The 13,927-nt window shown below is 36.5% G+C and overlaps 1 protein-coding gene across 1 annotated transcript in view; it reads right to left on the bottom strand.

Moving 5' to 3' along the window:
* Positions 1 to 461: 461 nt before the first annotated feature.
* The window catches only part of hbs1l (HBS1-like translational GTPase), a 42,981-nt gene continuing 29,515 nt past the window's right edge, over positions 462 to 13,927 (bottom strand). The window contains 8 exon segments of the mRNA XM_048179287.1: positions 462 to 1,349; positions 1,478 to 1,622; positions 4,810 to 4,910; positions 5,019 to 5,127; positions 5,290 to 5,380; positions 10,909 to 11,013; positions 11,206 to 11,274; positions 11,843 to 11,960. Of these exon segments, the coding sequence (XP_048035244.1) occupies positions 1,338 to 1,349; positions 1,478 to 1,622; positions 4,810 to 4,910; positions 5,019 to 5,127; positions 5,290 to 5,380; positions 10,909 to 11,013; positions 11,206 to 11,274; positions 11,843 to 11,960 (750 nt within the window). The 3' untranslated portion in view covers positions 462 to 1,337.

Genomic DNA, 13,927 nt, shown 5'->3' with positions numbered 1-13,927 from the left:
AGTCAATAAATTGAGAAAAAAGTCGAGATAAAATGTTGAGAATAAAGTCATTAAATTTTGAGAAAAAAGTTGTTAAATTACGAGAACAAATTCGTTAAATTACGAGAAAAAAGTCATTAAATTACAAGTTTTTTCTCATAATTTAATGACTTTATTCTCAACATTTTATCTCGACTTTTTTCTTGAAATTTAACATTTTTCTCATAATTTAACGAATTTGTTCTCGTAATTTAACGACTTTTTTCTCGTAATTTAATGACTTTATTCTCAACATTTTATCTCGACTTTTTTCTTGAAATTTAACGAGTTTTTTCTCGAAATTTAACAACTTTAATCTCGAGATGGTTTTATTTTTTTATTATTGCTTGGCCCTAATCCTCTTCCGTATAAAGCCAATAAGTACTTTCTAAAAAATAAATTGCGAGGATGAATAAATACTGGCTCAATAATACAGACTCATGTTTTCCACAGTGATCAATATTTTTTATTTTCTGATGAAGAAGCTTTCCCTTGATCGAACAACTTCAGCTTCGATACACCCAAACAAATGTTCTTTAAATTAAAACCCCTTAATAAACAGATGAATAAGAGTCATGTCCGTTAGGTCCTTAAAGTGATTACTGTTAGATTACAGACATTCGGATGTGTTCCTCTAAATCCATGACATATCCCTTTGTCCACTGGTTCTCAACCCTCCTGTTTTCTCGTCACTGACCCAATAATGATCAGCAAAACACTGAGTAGCAGCAATGGAAGGGCAGGTTTCATTCACACTGTCCCGCTCACATGAGAAACTGATGGAGATGAGAGCAGCCAGCTGTGTTGCTTATTCTCTTCTATTTCCCCTTTTACAAATGTACACATCCTTAATTAATCAGAATAACTAACCTTAAAATCCTTCAATTTGAACCAAGCCTAAATGTCCATTACGTGCTGCCATATTAATCAAAAATAATGCCATTTACAATAATCTAAATAAAATATCAAATAATAAAAGAAAATGAGTTCACTTTGTTGTGATGCAATCAATTAATTGCAGGTAAACTTTCTGTATCTGTATCCTGTGTGTTATTAGGAGGGTTTTGAGTTGAAACTTGGGATAATTATTATAGTTCAATTGTATTTGCAAGCTAAAGAGCAGGACAAAAGGCATTCTCTCTTTTATACACATTCAGTCTAGGGCCTTTGGACAGGTGAAATGTGAAATGAACTGTAGTTAGATTCACTGTCAGGCTGCCTGGTGGGCATCTGTGTTCAAAATGTGTTCGCTCTGAGGGGAAATTGCACTTCTCTCCACTCTCCAGAGTTATTCTGGAGGATCCAGTTCCAACTGGTCCTTACTCTTTGATCTAGAACAGTATAAACATCAGCATTAACAAGCATCTCATTCTCATGATGCAATATCAAAAAATGCTTATGAATACAAGACGTATGCTTTGTGTTTAGTGAGAAAAGGTGGACATGTACTGCGTTTTACCTCCGTGACAACTCCAGCAGCAATGGTGGAGCCCACATATCTCAGCATGAACCGCCCCAGTTCTTTATAGTCCTTATAGAGCTCCAGAGCCACAGGCCTCTGCGTTTGAATCTCCACCACTGCGTTCTGTCCTTTACTCAAACACCTGCACAACATTTACACAACAGCAACATTACGCTGATAATCAATCTTGAGTGAAAACACATTTCTGAACCATCATAAAAGGAACAGTTCACCCAAAGATGATATTAAAAAGTGGCAAATGACTCTAAACACCATTGGTCCTTGTGTCAATGCCAATCACCAACTTTGAAAATGGGCAACAGTTTTATTTTAATATCAATTAATACTAAAATATTAATATATACTAATATAGTATTTATTAATATTATTTTAAAACTATTTAATAGAATGAGTAAATACTAATTTAACATTTATTATTTTGAATTAGCTTTTTATGTTCAATATTAATTTTAGTTTAAGTTTGTCATTTTGCTATGTGCTTTTGTCATTTTTAGAGGTTCAAGCATGTAGTGCTAAAACCCTATTGTAATTGTAAGGATTTTTCTTATTTTTCTTATGCCTTAAAGCTAATCGTGCAGACCAAACCGTAAGGCCTAGAGTAGGGGTGTCCAATCCTGGGGGCCACTGTCCTGGTATAGCTTCAACCCCAATTAAACACACCTGAACCAGCTAATCAAGGATTTTAGGCATACAGGAAACTTGTGTTGTGGTTAGTTGGAGCTAAACTCTACAGGACAGTGGCCCTCCAGGACCGAGTTTGGACACCCCTGGCTAGAGACTGGTCCGATGGTAGTAGTATTGCTCGCTACTCAGATACCCGGACTCGTCCCAATTGGCCAATAGGTGGCGCTACAACAATCAAAAATGCAAAAATCACTGATAACTCCTAGACCATTTGTCCTAGAATAAAGTGTCAATCTTTGGCTCAAGACAGAAAAAACGTCTATTTCCGTTTTCATTTCCGCCTGGAAAACTTTTACTAAAATGGCTATAACTCGTGAACAAAATTAGATATTTTCACCAAACTCGGTACAAATTTGTATGGGCTCAATCTTTGGTCACGATAAAAAATTAGACACCAGGTGGTGCTATAACAGGAAAAAAACATGAAAACGGCTATAACCACGTGACTGTTAGTTTGATCGACTTTGGTATGCAGTGTCTCGGCCCATGGTGCCACGATTGTCTATGAGGACATTGGTGTATGTCAACATAGCCGCCATTGGCCAATGAATTTTGAGCACCTATTAGACAAGGTTAACTGACCGGAACGAAACTCAGTGTGCATGTTCGACTCATGGCTCTAGAGGTCTGTAAGAATTTTGAAAGAAATCGGCCATTATGAGTTTCACATGGTGTTTCACAAATCCACACAATAGACCCCTTAATCGCCTACGTCACTGTGACGTCACCGCTCTAGCTGGAGGCAAAACATAAATAAGAACTAATAGCAGGCGCGCTAAAAGTTTGAGGTTTTGACTTTAAAATGTCGTCTTATTGTGTTTTTGGCTGCCAGAATAGAAGGAACTGGACTTTTGGTTCAAAACTAAAGTTTTACCAGATCCCGGCAGACATTTGATTCACAGAAATCAAAAAGATAATTGTGGTTGAATGCAATACGGCGTACAGACTGGACGGAGACGATCATAAATAATACTCGTGTTTGCAGTGCACACTTCATATCAGGTAAAATAATCGATGCATATGTAATGGTGTGTTGGTTTTATCTAGTACAAATCAGCAAGTTTGTTTTATAGGTAAAAAGTCACCAACTTTCAGCGCACTAGCTAGCTTAAATGTTAAACAAACATACAGCGATAGATGTGTGTGCCATCCTTTGAATGGGCTCTTAAAATAATCCACATTGCTAGCCATAATCATAGTTAGCCCAGCATTAGGTTACATTAGACAATAAGCCTTGACAAAATTCCCCGAACCACCCGAAAGTAATTCATATGTTGTCTAGGAAATATCCAAAACTTAAGTTAATTTACAAAAATAGCTGTCACGGTCCCGCAGAGTCAGTGACTGTACATATTCGGACAGTTCTGAACCTTCTTCTGCATCTATGTTTAATAAATCCCTCCTAAAACATGCTAGCTTACGCTTGTCAACATTGAGTCCAGCAGCCCCGCCCACCAAGAAACGTTGCAATGTTTACAAACTTTTAAGGGGTCTATATGCATAACATTTGACAGATCTTCTCATGCTGAACAACTTTGCCTCAAGAACCAATGCTGTCAATCAAATCGTTCATGAATTATTCACAATTATGTAAAAAAAAAAAAAAAAAAACCCTACTTTTGCGAACTAGTCCTAGTTTTTTCGGCCAATCGGAATCAAACCAGTACAGTACAATTCTCTGGATTCTTTAGATCAATAATTATCAAAAAAAAAAAAAAAAAAAAAGTTGAACTTTACCCTTTGGGTTTCTATAACAAGGTCATTTAGAAAATGTGTGTGGCAAAATATACCCAAAAGCCTATAAATCGTAAACAAAAACTCAAGTGAGCACATGAAGCATATGACTCTAAAGAAGCATGCCAACTTTTATGAAGATCGGAACATAGGTGGCACTAAAAATGTTAAATCTTTTTAAAAAAAACATGCATTTTCGATGGTAAATAGCCTGTTTTGGCTGAAAATGTATATATTGGGTGTGCGCAAATTATTTATTTTCACAAGAATTTTGCACAGCATCTTGAATGTTGGTTTGATTATTCTGAAATGCCTGAGCCAAAGTCTGTCATCAGAATGATTTGGTTTAATTCCCTCCCAGAAGCTTCTCACATGATTGCGTTCCCAAAGACCAGCATCTGAATGCAAGATAACATAACAGCGTTTATTGCTTTTCTTCTGTGCACTTTGAGAGCCACAGAGGCTTCACTGACTGCAGCAACTTCCATTTTTATTACAGATATCTTGCACCAATTTCCCAGCAAGTAGGGATTTTGTTCTCTTGGAAACAGTGCTTTATTCACAAATATATATAAATTCACAGAAACAGCTACTGATACGGAAGTGTGAATGGAAAGATTTTCATTAAATAATGTCTTACATTTCTGTGTTCATCATACAAAAGCTGTCACATGGATTCAGAGGACTTTTAATATAGCACACAAGGATATACTTTTATGACACAATTTTTTAAATATGACAGTTGTTGTTCCCCTAATGCTTTTGTTATATGGAAATGAGCACATTCTTCAATCTTACTTTGTTTCACTGAAGAAAGTTTGGAACAACAATTTTTTAACTATTCCTTTAAATTGTGTAACACAAATATGATTCCATATCCATGCACTTACTTTGGTTTCTTCTTGAGAACTTCTCCACTGCTCTTGTGTAATATACTGACTAACCTCCTAATAGTAGCCGGTTCGCTTATGGTCTGATAATGCAACAGCACCTGACAATCAAACACAAAATACAAGGAAATGTTGACAATCACACTTGCACATCCCACATAAAAAAATGCAGAGATGTTTATATAGCAGAAGTTTGAAAATTTCCTCACAGGGAAGCCTTTCGTGATGGGAACTTCTATATTAAAGAGGAGAATTTTTGCTCGGAATCTTGTGCAGGCTCTGATGGGCTCTTTGGGATCACAGAATATACATCCAATGCTAAAGAGAAAAACATCATACATGATCATACAGAATCAAAAATTTTCTAATGAAGTATTATCTAATCAATATTACATAATCAAAATATTATATAACCACAATATTACATTATACTTTAAGGAAGGGAATGCTTTCAACACCAGTGTTTCATTCCACACTCACTTTATTTTGATGATGTCCATGCCTGTGACAGTTAGACTGACATGATCACCGGCAGCTGCCCAGTCTAACGCTTCATCATGGAGTGTGATCCCTAGAGAGAGATGACTGTATTTTAAGGATGCATCAATTATAAAAAAATAAATAATAGCCAATTAGGGCTTGGCACTACACTACCATTCAAAAGTTTGGGGTCAGTACGATTTTTGAAAGAAGCCTCTTATGCTCAACCAGGCTACATTTATTTGATTAAAAATACAGTAGCATTATGAAATATAACAATTTAAAATAGCGATTTTCTATTTTAATATTTTTAAAAATGTCATTTATTCATGTGATGGTGAAGCTGAATTTTCAGCATCATTACTCCAGTCTTCAGTGTCACATGATCCTTCAGAAATCATTCTATATGCCAATTTGGTGCTCAAGAAACATTTCTTATTATCAGTGTTTTCCACAATATTTTTGTGGAAACTGTGATACTAGTATTTATTTCTTTAAATATCATAACTACTGCAATGATTTTAACACTGTGTCAAATCTGGCCATAAAATTTATCAAGACTTTGTCATTACACTATTAGTTTTGTGATCTTTTCTTGTCTCAATAGGACAGATATAAAAAAGTCAGTAACAAAAGAGAGGTAATGGTTTTAAGGTAAACTATGTAACTTTGTGCCCTCTAGTGGTTAAAAAACAAAACTGCATTTTGCGGAAGAACATTGTTTTGGTGGTGCTTTGGCTCTGCGTGACTGTACAGATGAATATGGTTATCCAACTGCTCATGAAACATTCACTACTCACAATAGATAATGCTTTACAGTGAAAGAGAGCTACATATGGCAATTTATCGGTTCAATAAAATACCTTAATCACCTGTTGAGTAATAAAAACGGCATCTCCACATCACTAACAATATTTCAAATCCCTCAGTTTCTGCCATCTCTGAATAGCCAAGCCGATGTTGATATTCATTTTATTACGAGCTCTGGCAAAAAGTCAAACTGGCAAAAAGTCTGCTGGCAAAAAAAGGTGTCTGCTGTTTGGCTTTCTTTTAAATTAAAGAGTTATTCCCTGGAGGTTCGAGTTTTATTCTCACTCAATGTAACAACCAACCTATGCCACTCCCACAGTAATTGAAGCAACTTTTCTCTATTTATGAACATGACGAGACACACACGAGCGAGTGGCGTATATACGGAATATCCTGCGAAAACCATCCATTCAGGTCTAAAATATAAACTTAATCTTATAATAGGCTTACAATAGTGAATCAGGGTAAGACAGAGGGATTTGATGATGTATCGACTCATTTAAAGGTGCCCTAGAATTAAATATTGAATTTATCTTGGCATAGTTGAATAACAAGAGTTATTCAGTACATGGAAATGACATACAGTGAGTCTCAAACTCCTTTGTTTCCTCCTTCCTTATATAAATCTCATTTGTTTAAAAGACCTCCGAAGAACAGGCGAATCTCAACATAACACCGACTGTTACGTAACAGTCGGTATCATTAATATGTACGCCCCCAATATTTGCATATGCCAGCCCATGTTCAAGGCATTACACAAGGGCAGAACATCTGGATGTGCACAGCTGAATCATCAGACTAGGTAAGCAAGCAAGAACAATAGTGAAAAATGGCAGATGGAGCAATAATAACTGACATGATCCATGATTACATGATATTTGTAGTGATATTTGTAAACTGTCTTTCTAAATGTTTCGTTAGCATGTTGCTAATGTACTGTTAAATGTGGTTAAAGTTACCATCGTTTCTTACTGTATTCACGGAGACAAGAGAGCCGTCGCTATTTTCATTTTAAACACTTGCAGTCTGTATAATGCATAAACACAACTTCATTCTTTATAAATCTCTCCAACAGTGTGTAATGTTAGCTTTAGCCACGCAGCATAGCCTCAAACTCATTCAAAATCAAATGTAATACATCCAAATAAATACTATACTCACATGATCCGATGTATGCATGCAGCATGCATGACGAACATCTTGTAAAGATCCATTTTGAGGGTTATATTAGCTGTGTAAACTGTGTTTATGCTGTTCAAGGCAAGAGCGAGCTCCGGGGGCGGGGGAGCACGAGAATTAAAGGGATAGTTCACCCAAAAATGAAAATTTGATGTTTATCTGCTTACCCCCAGCGCATTCAAGATGTAGGTGACTTTGTTTCTTCAGTAGAACACAAATGATCATTTTTAACTCCAACCGTTGCCGTCTGTCAGTCGTATAATGGCAGAAGATGGGAACTTCATCTATAGGAGTAAATAAAGCTTGCTTAGACAAATCCAAATTAAACCCTGCGGCTCGTGATGACACATTGATGTCCTAAGACACGAAACGATCGGTTTGTGTGAGAAACTGAACAGTATATAATTTTTTACCTCTAATACACCACTATATCCAACTCTGTTCATGACTCCTTTAGTGATGTCTGATCGCGCTCTGACAGCGGCAGTGATGTCTGACACTCATTGAAGTATATGCGCGAGACATCACTTCCGTTGTCAGAGCGCGATCAGACATCACTAAAGGAGTCATGAACGGAGTTGGACATAGTGGTGTTTTAGAGGTAAAAAATTATATAAATACTGTTTGGTTTCTCACACAAACCGATCGTTTCGTGTCTTAGGACATTAATGTGTCGTCACGAGCCGCAGGGTTTAATTTGGATTTGTCTAAGCAAGCTTTATTTACTCTTATAGATGAAGTTCCCATCTACTGCAATTATTTGACTGACAGACGGCAGCGGTTGGAGTTAAAAATCATCATTTGTGTTCTACTGAAGAAAAAATGTCACCTACATCTTGGATGCGCTGGGGGTAAGCAGATAAACATCAAATTTTCATTTTTGGGTGAACTATCCCTTTAAAGGGGCCGCAACCTATATATCAGTGCATAGTTAATGATGCCCCAAAACAGGCAGTTAAAAAAAAATAATTTAAAAAAATCTATGAGGTATTTTGAGCTGAAACTTCACAGACACATTCAGGGGACACCTTAGACTTATATTACATCTTTTAAAAAGAAGTTCTAGGGCACCTTTAAATTGTTAATTTTGAACAAAAAAGTTATAGTATACCTTTAAATCCTTTCAAAGAATCATCTGATAATTCTTATGCAATGATTGGTGCTCTTATGCAATGATATTAATGTGGAAAAAATGCTTATTTATAACTAGATTTTTTGGCATTTTATTGCTTGCACTAAACATATTAGGGGTGTAACGGTACATTTATTCGTCCCGGACAGTACGGATGTCACGGCCAATTCACGCTCCAATCCAGAAGGGGGGGTGTGCGGTTATACAACACTGTTTGCTAACTGCCACAACAGGAAAAAGAGCAGAAAAACAGTGCATACACATCGCAAATGACTTGAGGGCTTGAAAGCAAAGTCCATTAGATGCGAATGTGTCTTTCTGCACACAAGGACAAAGGAGAATCCTTTGAAAGGCTTGTCCACTCAACTGTGCAAAATGGAGCGAAACACGGAAAATTAAATATAGTAGGGTTGGGCTTAAGCTTTGAATGTTTAAATATACTTTAAATGGAGCAAATTCTAACACTGCTAATGCATAAGTTTTATTTTTCCATTATTCTATATAAAAGTCCAAATTAAAACACAAAATGCTTTTCAGTTTTGTAGCTGATTGTGACCAAATACCTTTTGCCCTGCAATAAAAAAAGAAAAAAGAAAATACATATGGAAGAGTGCATTATGTTTACTGCTTAGTGCTTAAAACACTATCCCCCGGTTTCACAGACAAGGCTTAAAGGTGCCCTAGAATCAAAAATTGAATTTACCTCTGCATAGTTGAATAACAAGAGTTCAGTACATGGAAAAGACATACGTTGAGTTTCAAACTCCATTGCTTCCTCCTCCTTATGTAAATCTCATTTGTTTAAAAGACCTCCGGAAAACAGGCAAATCTCAACATAACACTGACTAAACAGTCGGGATCATTAATATGTACGCCCCCAATATTTGCATATGCCAGCTCATGTTCAATGCATTACACAAGGGCAGCCAGTATTAACGTCTGGATCTGTGCACAGCTGAATCATCAGACTAGGTAAGCAAGCAAGAACAATAGCGAAAAATGGCAGATGGAGCAATAATAACTGACATGATCCATGATTCATGATATTTGTAGTGATATTTGTAAACTGTCTTTCTAAATGTTTCATTAGCATGTTGCTAATGTACTGTTAAATGTGGTTAAAGTTACCATCGTTTATTACTGTATTCACGGAGACGAGAAAGCCGTCGCTATTTTCATTTTTAAACACTTGCAGTCTGTATAATTCATAAACAACTTCTTAAAAATCTCTCCAACAGTGTAGCATTAGCCGTTAGCCACGGAGCACCATCAAACTCATTCAGAATCAAATGTAAACATCCAAATAAATACTACACTCACAGGAATCGATGCATGCATGCAGCATGAATGACGAACATCTTGTAAAGATCCATTTGAGGGTTATATTAGCTGTGTGAACTTTGTTTATGCACTGTATAACTGCACTTATAGTAGAGAGCTCGGGGGGCAGGGAGCGAGAGATTTAAAGGGGCCGCGCAGCCTGAATCGGTGCATAGTTAATGATGCACCAAAATAGGCAGTTAAAAAAATTAATTAAAACAAATCTATGTGGTATTTTGAGCTGAAAATTCACAGACATGTTCAGGGGACACCTTAGACTTACATTACATCTTTTGAAAAGACGTTCTACGGCACCTTTAAGCTAGTCCTAGACTAAAATGCATGTTTGAGCTGTTTGTAACTGAAAGAAACTTGTACTGACATATCTTAAAATATGCCAGTGACATTGTTTTATCTCAAGATGCACAACAGTATTGTTTTTTCAAGTGTACGTTTATAAAAGTTACTTAAATATCCTAATTGAACTAAGGCCTAATCCTGGTTTAGGCTAAGCCCTGTCTGTGAAACCGGCCCTATAGGAGGCTGTACTGTACCAACTAGGGGACTAAATGCAGCTGTCTGTTCAAAATAAAATAAAACTAGCATTGTGAATTTGTTCCTTTGTCCGGTAACACTTTAGTTTAGGGTACAATTCTCACTATTAACTAGTTACTTATTAGCATGTATTTTATTGGCTGTTTATTAGTACATATAAAGCACATATTAATGCCTTATTCTGCATGATCATATTCTACATCCCATTATCCTACTCAATACCTAAACTTAACAACTACCTTACTAACTATTAATAAGCAGTAATTATAGGTTTATTGAGGCAAAAGTCATAGTTAATAGTGAGATTTGGACCCTAATCTAAGGTGTGACCATTATTCCTGCTGTACCGAAATTGTACCGTACAGTGACCTCAAAACAGAGGTGCGTACTGAACCGTAACTTCTGTGTACCGTTACACCCCAAATATATACAGTGGCCAATGCCAATATTGTGCATGTCTACAACATTCAGCATACATTTCTTAGTCTTAAGCAGTGTTAACCAGTAGTGAATTCTGGAGAGTGCACAGTCCTTTATGAAAAGGCCAGAAGAGGGTGCTGTTGCACATCCTCCTAGACTGAGCATGGCATGTCTCCAAGTTAATAAAGCTGCTGTGTGTTTACCTTTAACAGTGCAGGTCTCATTAGGGGGCATGGCCAGCAATTTATCTCCTGTTTGAATGAAGCCAGCCTCAACCTTCCCGGTCACACAGAAACCAGAGCCCTGATCTGAAAACAGTGGAATAGTTTAGGTGATCATAAAATAAAACATCTCTGAACTGACCCTAAGTCAGAGAATAAGGGTTTCTATCATTTTTTGGAGTTTAATTTTTTTGAAAACAAGGGAGTATACGCACAGAATCCAGTATTTGTAAATTTAGATTTTGTACATTTTGCTTTTATGTCGGTTCCCATGCTGACCTTTAAAGACGTCTGAGACACAAAGCCTGAAGGGCTTCTCCACTGACCTCTGGGGAGGTTTAAATGCATCTGCAGACAGACAAAGAAAAAGAGATGAGGAAAGATGTAGAAGCCTAAAGGTTTTCTGTTTGCCTCATCAAGTTTTGATGAGTAAGACCAAAACTGCTGAGGATTCTCACAGCTCAGCCAACAATCAGATCAGCATCATGACACAAGAACTTCTGTGAAAACACTACATTCTTACAAACTCATCCATGTACATGAATACAGAAGTGCCCATTCAAACATTTAAACATGCTGCCGCAGATTTTTGAAATGCATCTACGATCATTCATTTGAATGATTACTGAAGGGGGAAAACACTGGTGCAGAAATTATTTGGTCAATTTAGATGCAGTTACACCTTCTACAGACCATTTGATCATTATCTACTCACTCTCATGTTGCACAAAACATTTTTTTCACAAAAAAAAAGTAAGTATCAAAATGTCAAAGCTACTCTATTCCAATTTAGAAAATAACAACTATTACATCATATTGTATTTTTATTATATTTTGCATTATATTAAAAAAATATTATACTCTATACATATTATATGCGCATGTTTTTGCTTGAATATACTCCGTGTCCACACACCTATCTGTTCCAGTAGGCATGGTCCAGTGTACCAGGCTGTAAGTTCTGCTATTTTGCTCCTAGTGGTCAGATTCTCTCCTGATAGGCCACTGGTAGGGATGTAATAAACATCAGAATCCTGCAAAGACAAGTACGTTTGTGACACATGGCCAGCACAGATCATTTCCATAGTGGCATGTCCTGTTGACTGATCAAATCAACTTGCAGTTTGAAATGAGCCATGGAATGTTGCTTTACATTCCCAAACCATTTATAACCAACGTTTTACAGGCAACAGAATGGAAACACTGGATGCATCCAATCACACCTTGCGCTGGTACATCAGAGGTGACACGTACAGTACAACACGCACCATTGCAGTTAGATGCAAAAACATCTAACATACTGTAGATCCATAAAATGTAACAAAGATAAGGTGTAAGCTAAAATAATAGAAAATGGCAAAAACAACAGATATGTTGTTCCATTGTTGTGATAGTAGAGCTGTCAGTGGCGTATTTTGGCATAGGCAAGCGCGCGCAGCTATCAGACACGACTTTCTGCCGTCATTTTAATGACAAGAGAGCACATCCAAGTAATGCTCAAGCACGAATCTCTCGCTCGCAGGTGGATTTCCTTCATTCTCACACAAAACTGGACATGCGCTCTCAAATATACAGTGGTCTCATAGCTCCGCTCTCACTCAAATATTGCGTGTGCAAGTCAAACTTGCACGTCCACTTGCGAATCTCTATGTGCTCTTTCTCTAGAATTCTCTTATCTCCTGGATTTAATGTTGACTATAAGCTTTCAACCATCAGACTTCCACAACTGACTGATGAAATAACACAGTGTACCTATAGATTGTAAATAAAAATTACAGATCCATCTTTGTATAACGAATAATTCCATGTACAAGTTTCAAGCTGATTTTAGTTAGCCTGTTCTCTAGTTATTTATTTTATTATTTTATAGTTATTTGGGTTGAGTGCTTATTGTAAATGGGTATTTATTAAATTTTTTTATTTAGTGCATTTGTTTTTTGTGTGTGTGTGTGTGTGTGTGTGTGTGTGTGTGTGTGTGTGTATATATATAGTTCTACAATGAAAGTGTATCAGTGTTGGGGAAAGTTACTTTTAAAAGTAATGGATTACAATATTGCTTGCTTGCTTTGTTTTTTAATAACAACAAAAAAAGTTATATTTTTGGCAAATGTTAAAGGGTTAGTTCACCCAAAAATGAAAATTCTGTCATAAATTACTCACCCTCATGTCATTCCACAACTGCTTCATGAAGCTTCGAAGCTTTACGAATGTTTTGTTTCAAATCAGTGGATCAGAGCGTGTATCAAACTGCCAAAGTCACGCCCCCCAGTGGTGAACCATTGAAATTTTGAAACGCGTATGACGTAACGAAGCCTCGTTTACTGAAATCACATGACTTTGGTAGTTTGATACACGCTCCGAACCACTGATTCAAAACAAAATATTCGTAAAGCTTCGAAGCTTCATGAAGCAGTGTTTTGAAATCGCCCATCACTAGATATTGTTTTTTTGGCGCACAAAAAATATTCTCATCGCTTCATAATATTAAGGTTGAACCATTGTAGTCACATGAACTGTTTTAAATACGTCTTCAGTAGCTTTCTGGGCATTGAAAGTATTAATTATCTTGCTGTCAATGAAGGCCTCACTGAGACATCGGATTTTATCAAAATGATCTTAATTTGTGTTCCGAAGATGAACAAAGGTCTTACGGGTGTGGAACGACATGAGGGTGAGTAATTATGACTGAATTTCCATTTTTGGTAAACTAATCCTTTAAAGCCTTTTTACACCAAAAGTGAAATGAATAAGCCTCAGGCTGAAGGTAATGCATATTTACACCTGTACAGTAGAGGGCGCAGCTCAAACAAACCTTTCAGCTGTGCTGCCATTCTGGATTAAAGAAGAATATGACACAGGAGAAGGAAGTCTCTTATTTCTAAATCTAATATAAAGTAATATTTGCTTAGTATAGTTGAATTGGATCATTGAAGGTCAACAGCAAAGACATTTGTTAATAAAGTGAGATTAAATACAAAGTATATTTGTGTAATTTAATACA

Source organism: Megalobrama amblycephala, linkage group LG24, assembly GCF_018812025.1.
Source record: "Megalobrama amblycephala isolate DHTTF-2021 linkage group LG24, ASM1881202v1, whole genome shotgun sequence".
Lineage (NCBI taxonomy): Eukaryota > Metazoa > Chordata > Actinopteri > Cypriniformes > Xenocyprididae > Megalobrama > Megalobrama amblycephala.
Note: the sequence above shows the minus strand (reverse complement) of the source record. Positions and strands in the feature narration are given on the sequence as shown.